This window comes from Pollachius pollachius, assembly GCF_949987615.1.
Source record: "Pollachius pollachius genome assembly, contig: scaffold_33, whole genome shotgun sequence".
Lineage (NCBI taxonomy): Eukaryota > Metazoa > Chordata > Actinopteri > Gadiformes > Gadidae > Pollachius > Pollachius pollachius.
Window position 1 is genome coordinate 49,708 of NW_027641407.1, and position 27,938 is coordinate 77,645.

General features: G+C 47.4%; 3 protein-coding genes and 2 pseudogenes across 5 annotated transcripts; 2 read left to right on the forward strand and 3 right to left on the reverse strand.

Annotated features, from left to right (window-relative positions):
* The first annotated feature begins 1,163 nt into the window (after positions 1 to 1,163).
* LOC307091628 (troponin C, slow skeletal and cardiac muscles-like) lies at positions 1,164 to 5,092 on the forward strand. Its single transcript, XM_079759267.1, has 6 exons — positions 1,164 to 1,285; positions 2,788 to 2,818; positions 3,151 to 3,297; positions 3,777 to 3,891; positions 4,344 to 4,480; positions 4,746 to 5,092. Exons 1-6 carry the CDS (start codon positions 1,262 to 1,264, stop codon positions 4,775 to 4,777), a joined length of 486 nt encoding a protein of 161 aa, XP_079615393.1. The 5' UTR covers positions 1,164 to 1,261; the 3' UTR covers positions 4,778 to 5,092.
* Positions 5,093 to 6,358: 1,266 nt separating this feature from the next.
* LOC307091625 lies at positions 6,359 to 10,402 on the forward strand (annotated as a pseudogene). Its single transcript has 8 exons — positions 6,359 to 6,547; positions 7,160 to 7,401; positions 7,504 to 7,567; positions 7,945 to 8,075; positions 8,764 to 8,882; positions 9,547 to 9,679; positions 9,920 to 10,016; positions 10,151 to 10,402. The product of its transcript is annotated as an uncharacterized misc_RNA (transcript).
* Positions 10,403 to 11,671: 1,269 nt separating this feature from the next.
* On the reverse strand, positions 11,672 to 13,609 carry LOC307091632 (rho-related GTP-binding protein RhoA-C-like; annotated as a pseudogene). Its single transcript has 5 exons — positions 13,589 to 13,609; positions 13,023 to 13,175; positions 12,720 to 12,839; positions 12,263 to 12,398; positions 11,672 to 11,676 (listed from the first exon to the last, which is right to left on the reverse strand). The product of its transcript is annotated as a rho-related GTP-binding protein RhoA-C-like (transcript).
* LOC307091629 (NADH dehydrogenase [ubiquinone] 1 beta subcomplex subunit 11, mitochondrial-like) lies at positions 13,592 to 15,542 on the reverse strand. The gene is made up of 3 exons (XM_079759268.1): positions 15,319 to 15,542; positions 14,853 to 14,983; positions 13,592 to 13,801 (listed from the first exon to the last, which is right to left on the reverse strand). The coding sequence occupies exons 1-3, from the start codon at positions 15,490 to 15,492 to the stop codon at positions 13,672 to 13,674; spliced, it is 435 nt and encodes a 144-aa protein (XP_079615394.1). The 5' UTR covers positions 15,493 to 15,542; the 3' UTR covers positions 13,592 to 13,671.
* A 914-nt stretch (positions 15,543 to 16,456) lies between these two features.
* On the reverse strand, positions 16,457 to 27,886 carry LOC307091622 (TBC1 domain family member 25-like). The gene is made up of 7 exons (XM_079759262.1): positions 27,742 to 27,886; positions 26,900 to 27,009; positions 26,527 to 26,681; positions 25,905 to 26,101; positions 24,996 to 25,184; positions 23,552 to 23,827; positions 16,457 to 21,100 (listed from the first exon to the last, which is right to left on the reverse strand). The coding sequence occupies exons 1-7, from the start codon at positions 27,784 to 27,786 to the stop codon at positions 19,442 to 19,444; spliced, it is 2,631 nt and encodes an 876-aa protein (XP_079615388.1). The 5' UTR covers positions 27,787 to 27,886; the 3' UTR covers positions 16,457 to 19,441.
* Positions 27,887 to 27,938: the final 52 nt, after the last annotated feature.

Sequence of the window (27,938 nt, forward strand, 5' to 3'; positions counted from 1 at the left end):
ATGACCATTGGCCAGCAGTACCTCAGGATTATACTGGGGCCTGATGGACAGACATTATATGCTTGTTGTGCCTGATTGACAGGGCTTTGTATGTGTGTGTGTGTGTGTGTGTGTATGTGTGTGTGTATGTGTGTGTGTGTGTGTGGGTGGGGGGGGGGGGGGGGGGGGGGGCAGATGTCCACCCTCAGTATGTACGGAATTTAGAAGAGCGTTCCTGTTTATGAGGAAATTGATATGTCTGACCTATTAGCTCCTTTTCCGAGATGCACTTTGGGAAATGTATTTTATTCTATTTGTAGGACTCGGTGAGCACAGTTGGAGTTGGAAGCCATTTGGTGCAGCAGAAGGACCTTCCACTATGTATATATATACCAGCATTTGTCCTTGCAGGCTCTCTCCCTCTCGCTCTCTTCCTGTCTGATTGCTCCTCAATGAGACCGCACTGCAGATGGTCGCCACCTTGACCCAAGGCCTGGTCGGTTGGCCAGGCCTGGGCGACCATCTGCAGTGTGGTCAAGGCTGATGAAGGTCAGGTCACACAATGTTATTGTATCAAAAACTAATTGATTGAGGATGGTTATGAAGTCCACTGCTTGTACATCCAACAGGAGAATAAAGGCATAACTAAATGCAGAGCTTGTTTCCCAGAACCAATGGTGGCTCTTCTATTAGCTAAGGAGGCCGGGACAAACAGACAATGAACCAATGGTGGCTCTTCTATTAGCTAAGGAGGCCGGGACAAACAGACAATGAACCAATGGTGGCTCTTCTATTAGCTAAGGAGGCCGGGACAAACAGACAATGAACCAATGGTGGCTCTTCTATTAGCTAAGGAGGCCGGGACAAACAGACAATGTCTCCAATTTAGGTGCTGCCGCCAATGCACTGCTATTGTTGGAAAATCACCCTTCTGTCTCTATTTATAGATCTCTCTCTCTCCCATACTCTCCCTACACACACACACACACCACAAACACATACATGTGCATACACAACTACACACACGCACACACACACACACACACACACACACACACACACACACACACACACACACACACACACACACACACACACACTCCTCATCAAGTTGGGTGACGTGTGTACGTCAACGGTGGGTTTTGAGTGACCAAAGCCGCCCACCCACCCAACAAAAGAGAGAGGCAGGTAGTGCTTCAAGTCTTTGTCTTGTATCTCAGTGAGAGCAGCACTGTGAGTGCGTGTGTGTGAGTGTGGATAAAACAAAGACAGACCAGAAACCATGGATGATGTGTATAAGGCAGCGGTGAGTGGACAAGCAGCATTATTATTTGATCATGGTATGATTATTTTATTAACGGATTTATCAATTACATTAAGTATGAAATATATATATTTATATATATGCTATATATATATATATATATAGCAAAAATATCTATATATATATTGCTACAATCAACAAGTTACAAGAAGTGAAATTGCAACTTGTGACGTTTTATAAAGGCATGTTTAGAAATGGTATTAACTTGTCTGTGTGGAGTGTGTTTAAAAGGACAGCAGTGGCATGACATTGAGGACAAGGGTATCAGAGGGAACCGCTCCGGGGTCCCTGGCTCTGAGCGCTGCTACGTCATGCGTCTTGGAGACGGGCTGAAATCCAGCCTGTTGCCATTAAGAATAAGAATATAAACACGTTTGAAAGCTCCGGATAAAAAGGTTTTTGCATATGTACCTCTTTGCGCACATTGGCAAATCTGAATTTGAATAGAGACTTTTAGTCATTTTCCAGGCCAGTTGCATGCTAGGATTTCCGAACGGTATATACACATAGTGGGTTCTTATGGAAGGTCAAGACCAACTGCCTTCCCCGTTGTCAGAGATCAAGCTAAGAAGCCCATTATCACTGACATCACATGAACATGGGCCAATCCCATAGAAACATTTCAGAAGCCTTTCATAGTGCTGTGGTTGTTCATCGCTCCCACAATAACTCTTTGTCTACGCACACTTGTTACACAAGTATATTTATTTCTGTCAGCGCATTAAAGGCGAACCGCCACAGCCTAGTTTGGCAGGGTATTCGCTGGACGGTTGAGACGGTCGACCTTTGGTTCTTATCCACTGGTCCCAGTCCAAGAGATGCCTGCCTCAGCTAGCAAGCATTTCTGACATCTTTCAGCGTGACAACAATAGAACAAAGCGACAGTTGGGACGGTCAGGTAGGACAAATGAGGAGAGGACATGACAGCTGTTGGCCCCAGCCATCGAAAGTGAGGACTGCTACCGCAGATCGGACCGGTGGCTGCCAACTGCCTGCCTCGACCAACCCTTCCAATATCTCCCCTAACCCCACCAACCCACCCGCCTCCCCCAATAGCCTCCACTGGCCTACGCATCCAACTGCGGCCCCGTGGGACCAGAATAGCAGGTGAAGAAAGTGCCATGACATTTCAGTCATACGGTGGTCAGGGGTGGGGGGGTGAGAAGGCCTGGGTGTCTACATGGAGTCATTGGTTGGGCCAGGGACTGGGTGGTGAGGGTTCAAGGACGAATCGTGAGGGGGGCGGGTAGCCAGTGGAATTGGCAAGAACCTGGTGATACGATATGCATCATGGGGTGGGCTGCAGTGCGTATAAAAATACACGTATTGTCAGGAGATGACAAGCTTCTGCTTTCCTCACTTTGCATAAATTGAATGCCCGTTTTTGTATGTATCGGAAAATATGGGGTTGTAAGTAGTGTACTTAAAATAATAAAATTATTTTAATATGTCGAAACTAACGATACGTTTTTCTCTTTCTTTAGGTTGAGAACTTGACAGAGGAGCAGAAAAATGGTGAGAATCTTGTTGAGGAATCAACATTAGCTTTAGCATGTAGCAAGTACCACTACTTCTTGCATCACTATAAAAGCCTAGCGTGAATCCTTATGAAGCTACTACTAATACCAAAGCTGTATAATCCTACAACCCAATACAAGTGTCTCTACCTCTAGTCTAGATAAATATAGCATGACGACGCTAATTACACCTACATTTCTCTGCTGAGATGAATAAAGTATATCTTATCTTATCTTATCTTATTACTAACAACAATATTTGAGACGTTCTTCACATCTTGGTGATTTCCGTTACCTCTCAATGCCGCCTGTGTTTCTGGCCCTCTTTAGAGTTCAAGGCCGCGTTTGATGTCTTCATTCAGGATGCAGAGGATGGCTGCATCAGCACCAAGGAGCTAGGGAAGGTTATGAGGATGCTTGGACAGAACCCCACGCCAGAGGAGCTCCAGGAGATGATCGACGAAGTGGATGAAGATGGTACGTCAGCAGCTAGCCATCGTTGCTAAGCTAGCCAGACTGCTAGCTTCCATTGATAACCTAGCCAAATAACTTGCCATCGTTTCAATCCCAGCCAAAGTACAAACAGCCATGGCTAACATAGCCACCTTACTGTCCATCTCTGCTAACTAATAAACCATTTTTAGTCATCATTGTCATCAAGCCACATCGCTAACTCAGTCGCACATAGCAAACCTTTTATAAGTTATATATATATATAATCTCCCATTCCTGTACAGGGATTCCCCATCAAGATCAATATAATATTTTTAAGAGTACTCAAGTTCATGCTGAAAAAAATAACGTTCAGAAAACAAAAGCCATCCTCGCTAACCAGTTTAGTAAAAACAGTTTCTTACATCACTGGGTTTACCAAGCAGCAATTCAGATGGCAGACATATTATATTCAGAAGCTCCAAGTGACCCGCTGGTTCTAAGCTATTAACCGGTTCTTCCAGGCAGTGGAACCGTAGACTTTGACGAGTTCCTGGTGATGATGGTGCGCTGCATGAAGGAGGAGAGTAAGGGGAAGTCAGAAGATGAGCTCGCTGAACTGTTCCGCATGTTTGACAAGTGAGTCCCCCTCTGAGTATCTCCACTACTCCAAGACACAGTGAAGGGTATGCCTACACTGTAGCCCTGTAGGAAACAAAGTGAAACAAAGGGTGTGTTGAAGGATCATTTTGTTCCAGTGAGGTATTATTGAGGGCCAGCTTTGTCATGCTCAACTGAAACCAGCTATGATCATAACTTGCATAATGATGAAAATGGTTGATAGATATCGAAGAGATATCTATTGCAATGTCAAACCCCAACTGCCATAATATAGCTGTATCCCCTCATTAGTTAAACTGTGGTATCAGGATAATTAGCTCATTAGCAAATCCAGATGGTCGTCTCAAACTAGTGAGAAGGACTTTCACATCCTGGATCTGTAGGCTGGATCCTGGATCACGTCAAGTGGTCCCTAGCAGGTGAGTTAGCAAGCAGTCCCAACGATAAGAGGCGTATGATCCTGTGTTGAGGAACGGAGACGGCTACATCGACCTGGAGGAGCTGAAGGCCATGCTGGAGTCCACAGGAGAGTCCATTACAGAGGACGACATCGACGAGCTGATGAAGGACGGCGACAGGAACAACGATGGCAGAATCGACTACGACGGTATGCAGGGAAGGAGCGGGGGCGGTGTTTAAACGACTTTAAATGACTAGTTAAATTACAACGATTCTGGCAGAAGAAAGACAAGGCATAGGTTCAAAGGGCGTAGGTTTTAGCATACATATTGCGTTTTCTATAAATCTATTAAACCATGGAGCATTTTCTGCAATAGGCATGATTCTGAATTATTATCATATCCTGTATGATAATATAATTTTAGATTTTTACAAGCAGTATAATGTTTTTTGTTATTTTATCTTTCTTCTAGAGTTCCTGGAGTTTATGAAGGGTGTAGAATAGAAGATTTCTGAACTACAACATGGATCCATCTTAAAATACCTGAACGACTCCTCAAAGCTCAATGATGTCATTCCCTCGTGTCTTCTGTCCTTTGTCTACAAGTTGTTAATTGAACAGGCCTACTTTTACAAATCTTAAATTTCAAATATAAACACATAGAACCTTCTAAACATTTTTATGTTTCAAATATGAATGCGATTCCTTTGTTGTACAGTGAGTTAATTCAAAGTTATTACGCCCATAAAGTTTACATGCCACCTTTCTCAAGAAAATGTAAGAATATATTTTCTAAACTTATTTGACCACCCTTCCACCAAGTCGAAAAAATAATACATTATAGCAGAAAACAATGTATTTTCAATAAAGGGATTTTCAGTATTGCTGCTTTGTGTCTTTTTTGTGCGTTTTTTAATCAATTGTAATGTAAAACAATATGCATATTATTGCTTATTGAAGAGGCCGATATTATATTTGGTCGACATATTTGGCTGTCGCCTTGCATGGTCGACTGCCGTCGGTGTGTCAATGTGTGTATTAACCGATGTAAGTCGCTTTGGATAAAAGCGTCTGCTAAATGCCCTAATTGTAATTGTAATTGACACATGAACAATTAGTGTTCATGACATGACTTACTGACTTAACAGGTAAGCACATGTTTGTGTGTGGTACATACATTGTTCAATTGAAATTATTGGCATAAAGTTTTAGTAAGGTTATTCTTTAACACAGATATTACAGTTAATATTAGCCCCCACAAAGGCTTAATGTGGACTTCATTGTAGATTTGTTTTTAGTTTTGGGGTGTGAAACCAACCTCGTGAATACTATTATGGATTGAAATCAATTGCAACATATTGTCGTTTTCTTATATATTTATGATAGATAACGTTAGCAACATGAACTACATTGATAGAGCTCCGCTCACCTTTTCCATTTTGTTTCGGAAAGGACAACCGCGCCCCCTGGCGGCTGCAGCTGCTGTCGCCGCTACTAACACAAGTTCCATCCCAACAGTGTGTTTCAAATTGTAAATAATCCAGCACTATCTTAAATGAGGGGTGTTTCGGATGGTTCGATGCTGTTTTAAATACTAAATTGTATTTTCTACAAAACCTTGAAACAATATCATACACGACCAGCGTTTTTGTTTTTCTAATCCTTAATGTGGTTCAGTCCTTGACTATAAGTACTACGGTGAGGATTGAAACATAAACGGGAAAACCGCGATAGTAATTCGGCCTTCGATAGCTCAGTTGGTAGAGCGGAGGACTGTAGTGGCTAACGTCTGGAATCCTTAGGTCGCTGGTTCAAATCCGGCTCGAAGGACTTTTATACCTTCCTTACTAAATAACGGTAAAAGAACGTATACGAACGTCGGTACTATTCTTTATTTATTTAGCATTGGTATGAGTCGCTTATTATTGTGGTATTTCTTTACACACATCTATATATCTATATCGATATATATACACAGATAGAGAGCTACACGGGGAAGCTGTAAATGACCAGTTCACCCTTGGTCTTGAACACAGCCTCGCTGCACCATTGGTCGGGAGAATACGGAAGTCTTCTCATGTACCGATGCGTTCGGGTAAAATAGTGAATGTATATTCTAGATTCATAGGGGTCAAATATTATAAACTACATACTTGCTGTCATCTATTGTTCGTCGCTTACGAGTAGTGTCTTTACAAGCAGTCGAAATGGCCACTGTCTGGTCAGAGAAAATGCTACAATTGCTCCGTAATATGAATAACTTCCATTCACCAGGTACACTGTCGAACGGGATTTGCGTTTTGTATAGGACTTGCCCACTTGTATTCTTTCTTGTTTAGTGTTGAGTTGTAGACTATTTAGTCCGCTTGTACACCAATCAATGTCTCGTACACCCATCAATGTTGAAGGCTATTAAACAAACAATGAAAGGCACTCCAGTGTTAGTTATAGTTAGCTATAGTTCCGTTGGTTTGATTGGTTCGTCAATCAACTGTCATCAATCACTGTCATCGATTGTGTGTCTACTGACCTCGAACGATTGTTAGCAGCGCCTGATGTTCTTTTGGCGAATTATCAAATTAACATATTTAAAAATTAGACACGCCTAACCAAGATGGGTTCTTTTGAGATTCTTAATGTGGACATTGTCCTACTGATTAAGGTTATACAGTTTACAATATGTCTTTATTTGATTTGCATCTGAAAGCCTGTTTGATTTGCGCATAGAATAAATACATAGATTGAACATACATACTTGAGGTTTTTATGCTTTTACTTCCACTATTGTACCATATTGTACCATGCTGGTATACTGTGGTTATTTCATACTCTGGATTGTAAATAATGAGTAATAAATCAGCTGATTACTAGTCCGGGTCCTGCCAGGGTCAAGCCGCGCCAGATGTCTGCGCTTCATGGTGGCGGACCAACAGGTCGGTTGGATCCTCCCTCAAATGGCCGCCATTTTGAGGAACTTCCCAGACGTCTTCGATCCGCCAAGCGACGGCGCCCTTTCCCTCAGCTGGAGGCTGGACACTCACTCCAAGAGGTCAGAGGGCGTCGACAGCGTCCTGCAGACCCTGAGACGCAGCGACGCACTGACATGTTTGAAGGGATGGAGGGATGAGGTGAGTGACTAACTGGACGGGCTTCCTCCACAGCCTCATGCAATCATATTGACGCAGTTATGGAGGCATTCAACATAACTTAATGTCTAACCCCCCCGTCAGAGGTATGACGTCATGGCCAGATACTGCGACGCCCCACTGATGTCTATGGAGCGATCAGCAACCAGTAAGTCCTGTTGAAATTTGTACAATTAGACTCCTGAGAAATTTAGAACGGGCAGGGCAGTGTGTAGGTGAGGTGATCACCTCATCTCTTCTGATCCCAGCCCAGTGTTATCCAGTCTGAGCCTGCTGGGGTTCTGAGCTGGGTTCTGATCCCAGCCCTGGTTCTGATCCCAGCCCTGTGGTTCTGAGCTGGGTTCTGATCCCGGCCCTGGTTCTGATCCATACCCTGGTTCTGAGCTGGGTTCTGATCCCGGCCCTGGTTCTGATCCATACCCTGGTTCTGAGCTGGGTTCTGATCCCGGCCCTGGTTCTGAGCTTGGTTCTGATCCCGGCCCTGGTTCTGAGCTGGGTTCTGATCCCGACCCTGGTTCTGAGCAGGCCTGTTTGGGGTGAGGAGGTACGGCGTCCACATCAACGGGTTCTGCCGGAGTACCGACGGGGCGCTCCGGATGTGGCTGGCCCGCCGCTCCGCCACCAAGCAGACGTACGCCGGGTTCCTGGACAACCTGGTGAGTGAGGCCCGCTGGAAGGATCCTATATACAACACATATATTATATAGGCCTTGTATGCATCAAAATAAGCTCTTTGTATTATTTTCTATTTATTTGTTTTCACTCATAAGGAGGTTCATGACTGCTGCTTGTATGGTTAATGGGCGTACGATCATTAAACTTGCAACTAGCTCTTAGTATTAGTACTACTGTGTCAGTACGACGGTCAATGTTAGTATTAGTAGTACTGTGTCAGTACGATGGTCAATGTTAGTATTAGTACTACTGTGTCAGTACTACGGTCAATGTTAGTATTAGTACTACTTTGTCAGTACTACGGTCAATGTTAGTATTAGTACTACTTTGTCAGTACTACGGTCAATGTTAGTATTAGTACTAATGTGTCAGTATTACGGTCAATGTTAGCATTAGTACTACTGTGTCAGTATTACGGTCAATGTTAGTATTAGTACTACTGTGTCAGTATTACGGTCAATGTTAGTATTAGTACTACTGTGTCAGTATTACGGTCAATGTTAGCATTAGTACTACTGTGTCAGTACTTAGGTCATTGCAAAGCGTTTTCCTGCATATGCATCAACACTAGCTAAGCTTTTCCAGGTCTTTCATTGGATAAGAGAAGGATTCCCATAAGACACGGGTATGAAGGAGGAGGTTAAAGCTCCGCTGCCCCTCTCCTCTCAGGCGGCGGGGGGCCTGGCTGCAGGGATGGGCATCGGAGACACCGCGCTGAAGGAGTGTGAAGAGGAGGCCTGTATCCCAGCAGCCATCGCTGTGAAGGCTAGATCGGTCACCACAGTGAGGTGAGTGGTCATGTACTGGTCCAATCAGGTACCATCGCTGTGAAGGCTAGATCGGTCACCACAGGGATGTGATTGGTCATGTACTGGTCCAATCAGGTACCATCGCTGTGAAGGCTAGATCGGTCACCACAGTGAGGTGAGTGGTCATGTACTGGTCCAATCAGGTACCATCGCTGTGAAGGCTAGATCGGTCACCACAGGGATGTGATTGGTCATGTACTGGTCCAATCTGGTACCATCGCTGTAGGTCATGTGTTTGACATGTTCTAGTCCAATAAGGTACCGTTGTCTAAGCACAAGGGGGCTGACTTCCAGTCTGCATAAGGTATACAGGAAGAGCCCTATGGTACATGGTATATCTGGCTATTAATCAGGAACGTATTTTCAGACTTGACCACTGCACACTCATTGTAAATCTAAATTGCACGTCAAAATGTACATATTCAACTGTTTGTCATTGGGTATTGGATCACTAGTGTGTGTAATAAATTTGTTAAAAATAGCATTTTGACATGTATCAATATGTCATAATGCTATTCATTAACCCATTTATTGACATAAATTATATATAAGGGCACATATTAAGAAGAGCTCTTTGGAATCAAATGAGAACATTGCGTTTGCTTCATGAGTTGATGAATGACAAAACCTTGTGCGTTTGAAGTTACACCTACGAGGAAGAGGAAGGCGTTTTTCCAGAGAGCCAGTTTGTCTTCGACCTCGAACTTCCTGCTGATTTCCAGCCCAGAGTTGGTGATGGAGAAGTGCAGGAATTCTACTTTCTGCCGATAGATAAAGTGGGTATTTAAAATGACTCAGCGTCCTTGCAAATGTTTTATTTTGCTTGACTAGTTTAGCACGCGCTTTTATCCAAAATGACTTACAGTGAGGGGTTTGGCATCTTTCTCTCATGGCTCCAGGTAGGTGGTCGAAATGGAGAAACAAACCAAGTACCTTCAGCTGGAAGTCAAAACCCCAGCATGCCTCATGTTATATTATCGTATTACTTTGGAGCATAACTAAAGGTCTGTCTTCAGGTGAAAGAGCTGCTGGTCGGTGGAGATTTCAAACCAAACTGTGCCATGGTGGTGCTGGACTTTCTTATAAGACACTCCTGTATAGACCCAGATACAGGTAGGACCTCCCCATCCAGACCTGTGGTTCCCTGGGGTGCATTAGTCCCTCAAAGTTTGGGAACCACTCTCCATCAGATTCTCAAGAGTTTAAGGCAACTTTTTAATGACCTTTTTTAATGTCTTCTTTTGCAGAGCCTTACTATCAGGAGTTTGTGACGGGGCTTCACCAAACCTTATAAGATTAAGATCTGGAACACCATACACTCTTGATGCTGTAAAATACATTTCACCCTATCCTGAATGCAAAACATTTATTTTAACCCATTACTCCTTAGTAAATACTGTGAAATAAATATTTTTGACCTTTTTTTAAAATTATATATAACCTTGTGACCTTTGCTTGAAGTCTCCATTACAGTTGACCTCAATATTTCAAAATCTTCAATGAAGGGGAAGAAATCAAACTGACCAAATGTGTGTATAAGACTTTCTTTGGAAGCTGGACACAAAAGAACAGCTTGCTAGTTTCTGGATTTTGTATTTAGGCAAAGTTGATGCTTTCAAGATTAAAGTTAACAACCGTTTAAGCAGTTTGCTAAATATGTGCAATTTATACAGAAGGACATGGCAGTGTCATTTCCAAAGAGATTAAAATGAATAAAAGATATTCTCAAAGGAAAGGTCTAAAAAGAAAAGTTCAAGACATGTAAACATACAGTGAACAGACAGGCAGTGATTTTTTTGAAATCACTGCCAATCTGAAGACATTATCCAATGTTTATAAAGCTGTAATATTTAAACCTAAATGTAAAATAAAGAAATCATATCCCGGTCATTATGTTTGAGCCAAGTCAGCTATTAGTCAACTAGAACCAGGCAAACCAATAAATTACATGAAAAGGTTATAGAAAAACACAGAACCTGTTAGTCTCATTATCCAGAGTATGCACTTATATATATTTATAGTTAAAGTCAAATAAAAATATTAAGCTACTTTAAATATATTGAAACTGCTTGTATTGAATGAAAGCAACATTCAACTGTTGGCTCATCAGTGACCAAGGCTGGTCCAATTCAATAGGTAGTCTGTTTATCCATCCATGGAAAACAAGGTAATCAGCTATTGAATGCCCTGATTAAAGACCATAAGACCAGCAGCCCTCAATTTCTTTTTATAATATTAATAGTTTTGTTTTGTTCCTCCAAACTATCATTGAATCCAGGCAAGCTGATCTAAAGGAAGCGGGCTGTCAGGTTCAGGTGCTAATACCCCCACATCTCCTGTAGCTGTTTTACTTCTGATAGAAAACATTGCTTCATACATGCGACATTTTATGGGGAAAGTGTATGAAAGGAATTTTGAGGACTATGTTAACGGTCCAACTTATCTACAACGTTTTTGGGGAAACAGTCACTGTCCAGAGTTAAACGCGTATAAAGCAGTAATGTCTAATATCAAAACATAGCAGGTTAGGGGCATTTAAGAAAACCGTTCTTCTTGATACCTAGCCAGCGCTATAAGGACTTCCTAGGTAAGCGACTCTTGAGCTTTTGAGAGGAGCTTTGTTGTGCTAATGGTCACAGGGTTTTCATGCCATTTGAGGCCAAGTGGAGATGGTTTACCTGGCTTTTGTCCAATAAAATCTCATGATGGTGCGGGAGGAGGGGCTGATTTTGCCATATGTGGCACAGCGTTGGCTGCTAAAGCTGGGTCTAATCTGGGAGAAGGCCACAAACACACTGAGTCCCAGGGAGAGGGCAAGAGGTAAACAATACAATGATATAATGTGTTTCGTTTCTTCAATGACCACTTTGCTGTTTATGATTATTGATGGGCTCCTGTGTTGCCGTGGAAACGGAAAAAGCTTGAGAGGAGGTTAAAAGATCGAAAAGTTCTCATGACTACTGAATTATTTTTTAAAAAAGGGAAAAAAACGGCACGCTTCATTGTAAAATGGTAAAGAAAAATTCAAGTTGAATCTATGTCATATAAATGTTGAAAGTCAATGATCAACAAACTTTTTTAAAAATGAATTATGAATCAAATAGGACCAATTAATTGGACTGTACTCCCTGCTGCTATCCCGACCATTGAGTTATATATTAGACACTTAGGGTTATATGTTATATATACACTTCGGGTTATATATACAAAGGCAGTAGACACTGGTCATCGTTAACGAGCTGGTAGGGGCCCCATCTAGCCCAGTGTTCGAACCCACTATGGATATTGTGGTGCAGTTAATGGGGAGGCCGGACTGGTCTCCTGCCCCCAAGAGTGAACCCGGGCCCCGCGTCCGTCACCTAGCTGCTTCCTCTTGGCCAGCTCCCGTCGGGGGTGGTCGTCGTTGCGCAGGTCCTTCTTGTTGCCGACCAGGATGATGGGAACGGTGGGGCAGAAGTGTTTCCCCTCCGGGGGTCCACTTCTCAGGGATGTTCTCTGAGAGCCGACCGGAAGGTACGCCAACGTCAGTTAGCAAATAGTTAGGATTTACAGCATTATTTACATTTGGGCATTTAGCCGGCATTTATATCCACAGTGTATTAAGTGATGCTGAGAACAATCGAATCAAAGGCAAATTCTAAGTGTAGTAATCTATATGACCGCGTGGCCTAATGGATAAGGCGTCTGACTTCGAATCAGAAGATTGAGGGTTCGAGTCCCTTCGTGGTCGCATTTTACAAATTTCTACATTTGGATAACTTAAACATTTTCAATGATGTTAGATAGGCAACACAGGGTGTATTTTGGATTCATAACCTAATCTGTCCGACCTATCGATGGAGAAGCACATGAGAATGACGTCTGTGTCCGGTAGGATAGGGGCCTCAGGCGATCATAGTCCTCGTGGCCAGCTGTGTCCCACAGAGCCAGCTCCACCTGAAACAAACACACAACGGCTATGGCTAAGTTGTAGGTATAAGTGGCTAGGGGGTGGTTCTTACCGCGGTGTCTACTGTCTACCTGCAGAAAAATGCGCACAAAAAAAAAAAAGAAATCCGCAATACTTGTAACTAATTAAACATTGTTCAGGGTTGTTGTTAAATGCGTAGACCAGCTCACCTGCTTAGAGTCCACTTCGATATCAGCCACGTAGTTTTCAGACACGGTGGGCACGTAGACCTCCGGGACCTGGTCCTTACTGAACACCATCAGCAGGCAGGTCTTCCCACAAGCCCCGTCCCCCACAATAGTTAGATAGAGGTTAGGGTTAGGCTATCTAACCCTTAGTTAGATAGTTAATAGAGCTCCAGGACTCCCGTGTGTTCTAGAATATTAACAGAACACGGCTAAAGATACACACCCACTGTAAACAGAGCGCATGGTACCGTGGCTGCAAGCTGCTCAGGGACACACCCCCACCCTCCTCCTTGACCCGCCTCTCTCCTCCTCATTTGCATTAAAGCTGCAGACTCCGAAACGGCGCGTTTGGGGAAAGCTCAATGTGCGATTGGCTCGTAGTGGCTGTAATTCTGCCACTACGAGCTAATAATTTCAGTAACGTCTTCAAATACTGTGTTTGGGGCGACTATTATCTATATTAAAGCATCCATAAAGCAGCATGCCATGGGACCTTTAAATATTTTCATCAAGTGCATTTCCCCACAATAACAATAAGAAGACACAACTGCAACAATCCCAGACGACATTTATTAACATAATATTGAAATACAATGTACAGTTGAAGTTGTGGGGCTCGGACCCACGCAGACTAGTCGTCTCTGGCAGCAGCCAGCACGATCTTGCTGGAATCGTAGTAGTCCTCGGCGATCAGCGGCCGCCCCTTGGCCTCTCTCTGCTTCAGCAGGTGCTCCGCCTCCCTCCTGGCCCACTGCCGCATGCTGCGCACCGGAGAGAGTCTGGGTCAGGTTTGAGCTGGGATGGGTCTCTGTGACTAGCTACACATTAAGGGCTGATATGGAGGCGTGGGAGTGGATGGCTGGGTAGGAAGGGCAGCAAGGGGCTTAGGGTGGTAGGTGGTTAGGGAGGGAGGGAGGGGGATAGAGAGGGAGGGAGGGAGATAGGGAGGGAGGGAGGAAGGGGGATAGGGAGAGAAGGAGGGAGGGAGATAGGGAGGGAGGGAGGGAGATAGGGAGGGAGGGAGGAAGGGGGATAGAGAGAGAGGGAGGGAGATAGGGAGGGAGGAAGGGGGATAGGGAGAGAAGGAGGGAGGGAGATAGGGAGGGAGGGAGGAAGGGGGATAGAGAGAGAGGGAGGGAGATAGGGAGGGGGAGATAGGGAGGGGGGGATAGGGGGGGGGAGAGAAGGAGGGAGGGAGATAGGGAGGGAGGGAGGAAGGGGGATAGGGAGAGAAGGAGGGAGGGAGATAGGGAGGGGGGGATAGGGGGGGGGGAGAGAAGGAGGGAGGGAGATAGGGAGGGAGGTTCATGGGTGGGTGAGAAATAAATAGACTTGCAGAGCTGAACACCAAAGGCATAACTCAAAGCAGGAACTGCATTTCTGTTAAAGCCGAATGTTACATTAGCCGAATGTTACTTGAATATTACACAAATATTCATGTTTGTAATGGAAAGGGCTGCAAAACCTGAGACATTCATGCAAACATGGTAACTTTGAAACAATAGTGGTAAAAGGGCCAAAGTTGTTTGCTTCAAATAGCCAACATAAACAACTAATACTAAAACTATATGCACATATATATACATACAAATAATAAACTGCAACTGTTTCCTAGCTAGAAGGATCTTTGTTTGAATCCCAATGTCTGCCTCTTTGAGCAAGAAGCCCCTACCTGCTCGTTAATGACATAGCCTTACTCAAAATTACCTACAAATTCAACTAAACAGTAATGCAAAACTATATGTGAATGGTGCTTTTGAACTACAGTAGTGTAGGCCTACACACCCACACAAATAATAATAAGAGGGTTACCCATAGTCAGGCAGGTAGTGGATAAAGGTTCCTCCGATCACAAGCACCACAGAGACACCAAAGAAGAAGGCCAGCCTCATGTTCCACTGATCGACCACTGGATCGGTGGAGAACCCGTGGTAGTCGGGATTCTGGAAAAAGCAGTAAGACAGTGGGCTCAAACTAAGACCTCATGCTACTTGTTTACATATCCATTCCAGATCATTCACATTGACATTCTTTCTTCAGTATTGTAACCGTCGTGATGTTGGATATGATTACACGAAATCCAGAGACTGTACGATGGTGGCTGGATAATGGAAGCCTAAACAGTGATCAGTGGGGGCTATGTTGACGTTATACGTGAACGTTGAGTTCCACAAAACACAGAGAGAGGTGCAGAGGTAAAATATCACAAATAAACATCCACTGCAAGTCGATGTTGACGCCAGCGGATCCATACGGTCTGCTGGGTCGGATAACTCACCTTCACATAGTGGTTGACCTCGCCGTGGTCATGGCTGTCCTGGGGAGGCAGGAGCTCCGACAGGGTGGCCGACCCGGCGGAGGATGACTTCTGGGACTGCGACACGAAACGAACCCCACTGTTGGCGAGAATACGGGGCAAGGTTGTCCCTAACCGGGTAAATCGGGATAGCATTTTGTCCGCTTCGGTTGTCACCCCAGCACCAACACACAGGATAGACACTACCGTCGACCCGGAAGTAGTAGTGGAAGATTTAGATTGCCAGTTGTAAAAACGCTACAACGGCGCCACCTGCTGGTCAACTGAACAAACTATGTCAGTAATGGGATGTTATTAGAGGGTCTGGCTCCTGACCTTTTTAATTGCATTTTCAAAGAGAGCAGTTGTAAGACCATCTTAAACCTGTCATGGCATGAACCATTTTTTCAGATATGCTACTGTCTACAGTGCAATCGCACATATCCATTTTGTAGTTGGGTTGCAACAAGGGAAATTAGTTCTTTAAATTCCCACCCTATAAAATCCAGACACAAAGAGCTGAATTGGCGACCACTGCGTTAAGCGAACGGTGGACTTCTGTTCCCCTTAATTCCATTAGTGGGCGCTAGAGTCTGGCTATAATATGAAGAGTCTTTCATATTTCCGCTTAGCTTGCATTAAATATTCACTGTGCTGGCCTTGTTCTTAAAATCGAATTAAAAATGAAATAAATCTTTTGGAAATAGGAGAAGGCAAATAAATGCGCTGCTAAAAAAGAGTACTACAGGTTTCTACCACAATAATGTTTGCATCCATAGTATATAGCACCCTAAAGCAGTAGTTTAACAATTGTTTTATACCGGGGATTTATTAAATAAAGAACTTTCGTATCGAATCTCCGAAATAGTTTCATTTCAATTTCATTTATTTACCTACTATAGTCACGATAAAATGTATGCCGAAATAGCTCAGTTGGGAGAGCGTTAGACTGAAGATCTAAATGTCCCTGGTTCGATCCCGGGTTTCGGCAGTCCTTTTGGCCTTTTATCGCAAATCAAATCATTCAACCCAGGAAGCTCAGCAAATTTAAACTTGCAATTATTTAAACTATTAACATCCTCACAACCACAAATTATATTGCTCAAGGAGAACGTTAAGTCTTTAAAGAAAACTCTTTATTGCCATCATAATACCATATTTATACATGCCAGGGATTAAAGGCATCATTTACCCAAACTCCCAAGATTTAACCAGCAGTTTGCCGTTCCCTATGATTTCAGATGAAATGTCAGCACAGTTATTCATTTTATAGAAACCAACAGCTCTCGCTTTGGCAAGCCGTTTGCATTAAATAGGTATTTATTTTTGGACAATATACAATCATGGGTACATAATATGTATGAATAAAAAGTTCACCTTTGTGCACATTTATAATTTAATGAGATAATCAAGTCAGAATTTGTAGAAATGCACACATTATATCAATCCAACAAGATTCATCAATTGGCTATAAATATTTAAATAGGCCCTATTACAAAATGTTATACTAAACAACACAAGGAAACAAATTGGAATAGTCAATTGTTACCAATAGTAAATGAGTCTGTAATAAAAGCTATTTTACCCAATTAAAAATTAATAAAAATGGGGGGGGGGGAGGGATGCTCACATTCTGTCTCCTCAGCATTTAGGTCAAACAAACACGACAGCATGACGATTCTGGAAAGCATTTAAAAAAAAACCTCTTCACTTCTTCATTTCCCAAGAGAAGCCTGCCTCGGCTGTTTGATCATCAGGGGCCTGGATGAGACGCTTGGTAGCAGCAGAAATAACACAAATAAATAATAAGGCCACACATACAGAATAAGAAACTGCTCAAAAGGCTCAGGGTTTAGGACAGTTGGAAATGATGCACTTGCGCGGCGGGCGTGAAGCGGACATTGACGAAGTCCAAGGGAGTTTGGATAACGCAAACAAACCCCTCTTCCGTCTCCAGGAATAAAGCGTAAACATGGTGAATTAAAGCAAATATTAGGAAAGGCAAATTGTTAGACCGATCTTTCCAAGACTGCTGGAAACAGAAGAAACACAAAACCAGCAAATTTATCTTATAGTTTTAGTTCTTTGCTCAGGTAATCCATTCCCCACAATGGACCTTCAAAAACTACTAGACAATGTCGTTTTGCACCAAAAATCGTCTGTTCAGTTGGCTGTGAGTGATAAAGGAAGTTCTAAAGCTCTTGGAGAAGACCATCATCCAATCAGCGTTCTTCAGGACCACAAAGCTATCTCGTTATTTTCAATCACGAGCACATTCCCAAAATAAGAGGACCAATTCAAATTGCCTAAATATACAGTACAAATCCAGCAGAACACAAAGGATCACAGTTGACAGCAATAAACACGAGAAGAGTCCAGTGCGGCGGCATGGTTTGGTTTGTGTTGTTTAAATACTAGATAAAACCAAAGCAAGGAGGAAAGCCCTCCTTACTCTTGGCTTTTCCAGGATTTCGCCCCAGCCTTCACCTTCACATTGATCAGGTGAAGCCACGTAATCTATCTATCTAGTTATTTAAAAATAGTTAAAACTGAAGAAAAAACTGCCCAGCCCACACTTTCTGATGACGGTCATTGTGACTCATGTCCATATCAAGTTAAATTAACGGCATAACATCATAAAATAATAACTGAAACCCTTTAAAATAAAAAGGTCCTCTGTTCAGTTGACCAAATCGTGACTTTCGGTACTGTGAAATCTCGCCGTGGAGACGGATTGATCAACAGTTAGATTTAAAACTGATCTCACCGGCCACAGTTTAAGAAAATAGAAGAGAAAAATAATGACTGAGGCTGACAACTAGGTCCGTGAAATGAATTAGGCCGACACTTTGTTCCGTTGCAGATCGAATAAGGTGAGGATTTCACCTAACCTGTACCTTACATTACTAGCCTATGTCCCATCGTGTCACTTAAGTTATTTGGTAAAGACACTTTTCGGAAAACATAACTTGTAAACAAAGAGGAAAGTGCAGAATTGACATAACTTTTTGCCGGTCCTCAGCAGAGACCGGAATAAAAGGCCTTCACAAAAATGATCTGCCAATTAGTCTGATCAGGTCCTCCCAGACACATCCTCCATGTACCCCCTTAATACACACACACACACACACACACACACACACACACACACACACACACACACACACACACACACACACACACACACACACACACACACACACACACACACACACACACACACACACACACACAGGGTTCACCTCTGCATTTCTGCTTGCGTTTGTTAAATCACCATTGCAACCAAAGCTCGCGTAAGTTCCCTCCGGCGAAAAAAAATTGAATAAAATGAGCAACTTTTTAAATGCTAAGGATTAATCGTGACTACATTAATATGTAATGAGTAGTGTCTTAAACACATATAAAATCAGCACTAGTGACTGTACTGAACTAAGTGTACTAGTAACTGCCCGATGAAGTAGGGCCAGCCGTAGAAAAGAGGATGATCCGTCCGAGCAGTCTTAGGCAGTCTGAAGCGGTCTGAGGCGGTCTGAAGCGGTCTGAAGCAGTCTAAAGCAGTCTGAGGGGTCTGAAGCAGTCTGAGGGGTCTAAAGAAGTCTGAGGGGTCTGAAGCGGTCTGAAGCGGTCTGAGGCGGTCTGAGGAGGTCCAAAGCGGTCTGAAGCAGTCTGAGGCGGTCTGAAGCAGTCTGAGGGGTCTGAAGCAGTCTGAAGCGGTCTGAGGCGGTCTGAAGCGGTCTGAAGTGGTCTGAAGTGGTCCGAAGCGGTCTGAAGCAGTCTGAAGCAGTCTGAGGCGGTCTGAGGCGGTCTGAGGCAGTCTGAAGCAGTCTGAGGCGGTCTGAGGCGGTCTGAGGCGGTCTGAAGCGGTCTGAAGCGGTCTGAGACGGTCTGAAGTGGTCTGAGGCGGTCTGAAGCGGTCTGAGACGGTCTGAAGTGGTCTGAGGCGGTCTGAAGCGGTCTGAGACGGTCTGAAGTGGTCTGAGGCGGTCTGAGGGGTCTGAAGCGGTCTGAGGCGGTCTGAGGAGTCTGAAGCGGTCTGAGGCGGTCTGAGGGGTCTGAAGCGGTCCATCCCGGACACGACCCATGCCAATCTCCCGACCCCGCCTGATCAGGACGAGGGCAGGGGGGAGGGGGCCGTGGGGGGGGAGGGGGCCGTGGGGGGGGAGGTGGGGGGGGAGGGGGCCGTGGGGGGGGAGGGGATGGTGGTGGAGAGGTTGTAGGTGGAGTTGGGGGACGAGGCTGACGGGGAGGCCAGGGGGGTGCTGACGGGCCTGGAGGGGGAGGGGAGGGGGTGGGCCGTGACAGGGGAGTCCGAGCTGGCCTCGTCGCCCTCCTCCGAGTCCCACACCTCGCTCTGCAGGTAGTCGGCGAACAGGGCCTTGGCGCGCTGCAGCACGCGGCCCAGGTGGTGGCGCCGGACCAGGCGGTCAAAGTGCATGGCCAGCTCGTTGTAGTCCAGGCTGTTCTTCACGATGTGGTCGCGGTGCTCCAGCAGGATGGAAAGGCACAGGAACAGCATGAAGGGGTTGCCCTTACCGAACTCCTGGGGCGGGGGCAGCGAGCAGGGCCTTGGGGCCGGGCCCCTGCAGGACGGGGGCGACTGGCTGCCGGCCAACGGCAGGGTATCGGAGAAGGGCCGGCCGCCCGGTGATGAGGGGCCCCTGGCGAAGGACAGGATGGGCGACGAAAGCAGCGAGCGGCCGGGCTGAGGCGACGACATGGAGGCCTGCGCGGCGGCGGCCGACGGGGAGCCCAGAGTTCTCTGCGAGGAGCCTCCGCTGTTGGCCGCCGCCGAGCAGGTGTACTTGGGCGGGGGGGAGTCCGGGGAGCCGGACGCGGGCGGGCCGCCGCCGGGCTTCCTGCCGGACGGGCCGCCGGGGGCCGGCCGGTGGGAGGACACCGTCCGCTTGTTGGACGTCTTGGCGTCGGGGTCGAGGCTCTGTATGAGCGGAGACCTCTCCCCCTGGTCGTCCTCGCTGTCCAGGGTGGACTGGCGGCTGGGGGCGCACGGCGCAGGGTCAGGGGTCAGGGGGTCGAGGGCCCGGTCCCCCATCATGGAGGTGCCTTCCATGTCGAAGCTGTCTCGTTTGCGAGCGCAGTAGTACTTAAACTCCCCGAAGCTCAGCTGCTTCTCAAGAGGAGGGGCGGGCGGCGTCCCCTCCAAAGCCCCGCCTCCCCCCGCCCCCTCCCCGTTCTGTACCCCGCCCGCGCACACACCGGGTCGCTCTTCCCCAAACTCCATCCTCCCGCCCTCCGGCTCCTCCCTGGAGGGGCGGAGCATGTGTCGCCGCCGCTGCCCCGTCATCTGCCGCTCTCCCTCCTCCCCGAGGCGGGGGCCGGGGGGGGAGGAGGGAGACACGCCCGCCTCGCCGCCCGCCTCGCCCGCCTCCTCCGGCTCCAGCGGCGGGCCGACCAGCTCTGCCTCAGTCTCGGGGGGGTCGGGGGGCAGCGAGCTCCAGGTGACCTCCAGCATGCGGAGGGCGTCGTCGAAGGCGAACTCCCGCTTCAGCTCCAACAGCAGCCAGCGGTAGCAGAAGAAGAGGTCGTCGGCGCCGCGCGACACCAGGTAGGCGTAGAACTCGGGGTCCGAGTACTGCAGCAGCAGCTTCAGGTGCTGGAACTTGACGGACATGAGCTGGCCGTCGGGCCGGAAGTTCCCCTCCAGCCGCTTCATGATGCCGCAGAAGCAGATGAAGGCGTGCGCCTCGTTGTCCATGACGGCCAGGATGGGCGAGGCGATGTCGCTCATGCCCTGGCAGTACGAGATCTGACCCGGAGGAGGAGAGAGGAACCAGGTAACCAGGGTTACAACGGGATGGGACCAGGATGAGGAGAGGGGAACCAGGTAACCAGGGTTACAACAGGATGGGACCAGGATGAGGAGAGGGGAACCAGGTAACCAGGGTTACAACATGATGGGACCAGGATGAGGAGGAGAGGGGAACCAGGTAACCAGGGTTACAACAGGATGGGACCAGGATGAGGAGGAGAGGGGAACCAGGTAACCAGGGTTACAACATGATGGGACCAGGATGAGGAGGAGAGGGGAACCAGGTAACCAGGGTTACAACGGGATGGGACCAGGATGAGGAGGAGAGGGGAACCAGGTAACCAGGGTTACAACGGGATGGGACCAGGATGAGGAGGAGAGGGGAACCAGGTAACCAGGGTTACAACGGGATGGGACCAGGATGAGGAGGAGAGGGGAACCAGGTAACCAGGGTTACAACGGGATGGGACCAAGGGCTTTTATTGGTCTGACGAGTTCAACAGAAGTTATGCAGGAATGAAAGAGGCTCTTTCACTCGATATCTACATAAACAGTGACAAAAAAAAACTAAACATGGAACAGTCGTATAAATGTGATATTCCCAACAACACATACATCACCAAAACACGATGACACAGCAACACGAACACACAACATTATCACATCACACACCACACCACTATCATTCCAAAACACGTACACAACACTATCACACACCACTATCACACCAAACCACTATCACACCACACCACTATCACACCACACCACTATCACACCACACCACTATCACACCACACCACTATCACACCACTATCACACCACACCACTATCACACCACACCATTACCACACCACACCACTATCACACCACACCACTATCACACCACACCACTATCATACCACACCACTATCACACCACTATCACACCACACCACTATCACACCACACCACTATCACACCACACCACTACCACACCACACCACTATCACACCACACCACTATCACACCACTATCACACCAAACCACTATCACACCACTATCACACCACACCACTATCACACCACACCACTATCACACCACACCACTATCACACCACACCACTACCACACCAAACCACTATCACACCACACCACTATCACACCACACCACTATCACACCACACCACTATCACACCACACCACTATCATACCACACCACTATCACACCACTATCACACCACACCACTATCACACCACACCACTATCACACCACACCATTACCACACCACACCACTATCACACCACACCACTATCACACCACACCACTATCACACCACACCACTACCACACCACACCACTATCACACCACTATCACACCACACCACTATCACACCACTATCACACCACTATCACACCACACCACTATCACACCACACCACTATCACACCACACCACTATCACACCACACCACTATCACACCACTATCACACCAAACCACTATCACACCACACCACTATCACACCACTATCACACCACTATCACACCAAACCACTATCACACCACACCACTACCACACCACACCACTATCACACCACTATCACACCACACCACTATCACACCACACCACTATCACACCACACCACTATCACACCACACCACTATCACACCACACCACTATCACACCACAATCACACCACACCACTATCACACCAAACCACTATCACACCACACCACTATCACACCACACCACTATCACACCACTATCACACCACACCACTATCACACCACACCATTACCACACCACACCACTATCACACCACACCACTATCACACCACTATCACACCACACCACTATCACACCACACCACTATCACACCACTATCACACCACACCACTATCACACCACTATCACACCACACCACTATCACACCACACCACTATCACACCAAACCACTATCATACCACACCACTATCACACCACACCACTATCACACCACACCACTATCACACCAAACCACTATCATACCACACCACTATCACACCACACCACTATCACACCACACCACTACCACACCACTATCACACCACACCACTATCACACCACACCACTATCACACCACACCGATATCACACCACACCAAACCACTATCACACCACACCACTATCATACCACACCACTATCACACCACTATCACACCACACCACTATCACACCACTATCACACCACACCACTATCACACCACACCACTATCACACCACACCACTATCACACCACACCACTATCACACCACTATCACACCACACCACTATCACACCACACCACTATCACACCACACCACTATCACACCACTATCACACCACTATCACACCACTATCACACCACACCACTATCACACCACTATCACACCACTATCACACCACTATCACACCACTATCACACTCCTGTCCACGGCCCTCGTCCCCACCCCCACCTGCGGGTGTGTGATGGCGAAGGTGGTGAGCAGGTCGGTGAGCGCGGTGAGGTGGGGGCTGTCCTCCGAGCCGGCGTAGTAGGGGTGGGTGCGGTCCGTGCGCAGCACGTCCTTCAGCACGCTGCCGCGCACGAAGTCCAGCTCCTCTGAGCGGCGGCGCGCGCTCCACTGGTCCTTCAGCTGGTCGTACTCCCGGGTCTTACGCTTCATGTAGTCCATCCGCTCCTGGCCGCTGAGTCCGTCGGGGTACACGTTGAGGAGGTACCTCCACACCACCTGGGGGGGTTAGGGGTACACGTTGAGGAGGTACCTCCACACCACCTGGGGGGGTTAGGGGTACACGTTGAGGAGGTACCTCCAGACCACCTGGGGGGGTTAGGGGTACACGTTGAGGAGGTACCTCCACACCACCTGGGGGGGTTAGGGGTACACGTTGAGGAGGTACCTCCACACCACCTGGGGGGGTTAGGGGTACACGTTGAGGAGGTACCTCCAGACCACCTGGGGGGGTTAGGGGTACACGTTGAGGAGGTACCTCCACACCACCTGGGGGGGTTAGGGGTACACGTTGAGGAGGTACCTCCACACCACCTGGGGGGGTTAGGGGTACACGTTGAGGAGGTACCTCCACACCACCTGGGGGGGTTAGGGGTACACGTTGAGGAGGTACCTCCACACCACCTGGGGGGGTTAGGGGTACACGTTGAGGAGGTACCTCCAGACCACCTGGGGGGGTTAGGGGTACACGTTGAGGAGGTACCTCCAGACCACCTGGGGGGGTTAGGGGTACACGTTGAGGAGGTACCTCCACACCACCTGGGGGGGTTAGGGGTACACGTTGAGGAGGTACCTCCAGACCACCTGGGGGGGTTAGGGGTACACGTTGAGGAGGTACCTCCACACCACCTGGGGGGGTTAGGGGTACACGTTGAGGAGGTACCTCCACACCACCTGGGGGGGTTAGGGGTACAGGAGGGGACAAGGAGAGCGTCTCTATCAGACCGGATAAAACCAGAAAAATAAGAAGTTCTGAGGCATTGCCGAGTCTGCTTTCTACTTCTAGAGGGGGGATAACGGAGACGCACCGAGCAGCGGCCGTACGGTTCGGTCTGGCTCAGGACATCGGTGGGATGTTCCGTACAATCGTTCTACCTGGATGGGAAAATTAGACTTTGGTGCTCTTGGCAGTTCAACCTTAACGCCCTACAGAACCGTCCACTTGTTACCAGTGAGCGAAAATCTAAGAATTATTCTATATTATTATAGAATTATAGAACCCTTATTTCCTGGCGTGCATTGAGGCGTGCCTTGAGGCGTGCCTTGAGGCGTACCTTGAGGCGTGCCTTGAGGCGTGCCTTGCTGGTGCCTTAAGGCGTGCCTTGCGGCGTACCTTGAGGCGTACCTTGAGGCGTGCCTTGAGGCGTGCCTTGCTGGTGCGGCGTACCTTGCGTAGCGACGGCTCCAGGCCGCCGTGGTAGATGCGGAGCCGCAGGTCTTCGGGCCGGGTCAGCTGACCCTGGCCGTTGAGGTAGCAGTGGAACTCGCCGTCGCTCAGCGGCGGCTTGAAGGGTTTCACCTCCTCGCCGTACGACCAGCTCAGCGCCTGCTGCACCCGGGACAGCGTCCTGCCCATCTGAGACACACAACGCACAACTTAAGGGACACACAACCAGGGACAGCGTCCTGCCCATCTGAGACACACAACGCACAACTTAAGGGACACACAACCAGGGACAGCGTCCTGCCCATCTGAGACACACAACGCACAACGTAAGGGACACACAACCAGGGACAGCGTCCTGCCCATCTGAGACACACAACGCACAACGTAAGGGACACACAACCAGGGACAGCGTCCTGCCCATCTGAGACACACAACGCGCAACGTAAGGGACACAAAACCCAGGACAGCGTCCTACCCCTCTGAGACACACAACGCACAACGTAAGGGACACACTACCCGGCACAGCGTCCTGCCCATCTGAGACACACAACGCACAACGTAAGGGACACACAACCCGGGACAGCGTCCTGCCCATCTGACACACAACGCACAACGTAAGGGACACACAACCCGGGACAGCGTCCTGCCCATCTGAGACACACACACACTTGTCTCAGATGGGATGGCCAGTACAGGTTGACAGCATTGATGTCTAGCGCTACAGTGTTGGACTCCCAGCCCCCACGGCCTGCAGGAGGCGCCCTAGAGCCAGGGGCCCTGACCCCTACACCCCCACCAGCCCAGGAGCGGGGAGTTCAATGGAAGTCACTCTGGATAAACACGGCTACCCGACGACACAGGGGCCAATCGTAGCAGATGGTAAAAGCGTTGAGAGTCACTAGTGGTGACCTGGGTCAGCGCGGCCGACAGGGGCTGGTAGAAGAGGTGTCCAACGGGCTGCGGGACCTCGTCCACCACCTGGGCCAGCAGGGACTGGCTGAAGGGGAGGGCGGTGGCGGCCAGGGACCGCGCCCTGTCCCCCATCAGCTGCTCTGAGCCAATCACGTCTTTAGGGCTGATGATGTCCCACTCCTCCATCACAGGGCCTGAGGTGATACAGTCGGGTTCAACACAACGGTGGGGAGACGTTACCGAAGCCCCCTTCTCACTGAGCTTCACTAAGATCAACCACCCCACAGTAAGATAGTAAGGAGAAAGTAAAGAAGAAGAATGCATCGTTCACAAAGCAGCACTTGGTTCAGAATGACAGATAATAAAATGTACAATGTGCATTTAAAGCCTTAAATATAAAAAAATATACAAAACTAAACAATGTATTCAATATGTAGGTTTCAGATTGTTCAATGTGAAGATTTAATTAAGTGCATCAGTGCAATGATATAAAAATGATAGATGATAGAAATGATAGAACTTTGTGGATGCTTTATCCATCATTGTACAATGCTTGTAAATGTTAGTCCACCCAGGTCAGAGAGGGTAGCTGTCAGTGTAACCAGAAGGGTCTACTCACTGTCTTCTGAAGGCTTGATGTCGATCTTGAGCTCTAAGAAGGGTTTGGCGGCGCTGGCGAAGGCAGCGTCTAAATCCGCGTCGGAAAGCAGAGACTGATGCATCTCAGCCCCGCTCCGATCCCGAGATATGTAACTCATCCCAAAATTCTGCTTCCTGTTTGAAAAAACAACAACACGTTGACACTTAAGAGGGAAAAAAGTGTCGATCTTGAAGATTGTTTTTAATGTTCAACTTTATTATTTGTGACCAGATATATGGGTAATTTGGGAATGCCAAATACTTTGGTTAACCACAAACAAAGAGATAGTCCCCACACAGCAGAGGAATGCACACAGACAGACACACACACACACACGCACATCACCCCTCACCCGTTGAGGTCGAACGCTCGGATGAGGATGTGCTGGAGCACTTCCAGTGATGTAATTTGAGGATCCACCGCGAACGTGCGAAACTCCGCCGGAAGTCCTCCGTCACATTTCTGATTAAAACAAGTGGCAATTTAACCTTGCATTCGTTACTGATTTTCAAGATAATAATAATAAACTCTAATAGCAACAATAACCGGATTTCGCAGGGACATATTTTCTGTGGTCCCCTGGTGATCTATATTGTTTTTATGCTACCTGACGAACCGGTATTGGTCATATACTTGGGGCTTTCTTCTGAACAAATAATAAGTTAGGAAACGCCTTGGCCAAACTTTTAAATAAAACACAGAATTGAGGTGGCAGGGAAAGGTTTAAACCCAATGAACTGCTGCTGCATCGAACCAGGCTCACAACAAAGGCTGAGCAACAACCAGAGGCAGCAACTATCACGTTTCTACTCTATATCTGATTGCATGTGAAGCAGCTTTCAACATGGACATCACTACGGTGCGATTGCGATGCCGCTATTTTCCATTGCACATTGGTTTGGGATCTAAAGGCAATATGGTCTGATCACAGACTTGCAAATATCGAATTAGTACAATTTGGAACAGCATCGGAATCTGAACAAACGTTTTGGCGGATGGACACCGGACTGCCTTTATGAATGAATGAATGCTGTGAAAGGTTAAGTGACATTATATCAAAGTAGTTTATTGATATGACCCCCCCCCCCCCCCCAAACAGCTGGCGAGAAAGAGGCCGACGTTAACATTGGGTGACGTCAGACCGTCGAACTACCCTCAGCAACTTGACACACAACCCAATATTGTAGATTTTACCTTGACTTTCACCCGCACCACCCCTCGTTCTTCCTCGCCCTCCATCGTCAGGGTCCCCGCTTCTGAATACAGTCGCTGTGTTGAATGTTTTTTGTAATTAAGGCGACATTGTGATCAACAACACGAAAGGATGCGGCAGATCATATTTTCAGGACGAGGCTCGGTCTCGTCTGCATCCTGTTACGGTCGTTGTGTTG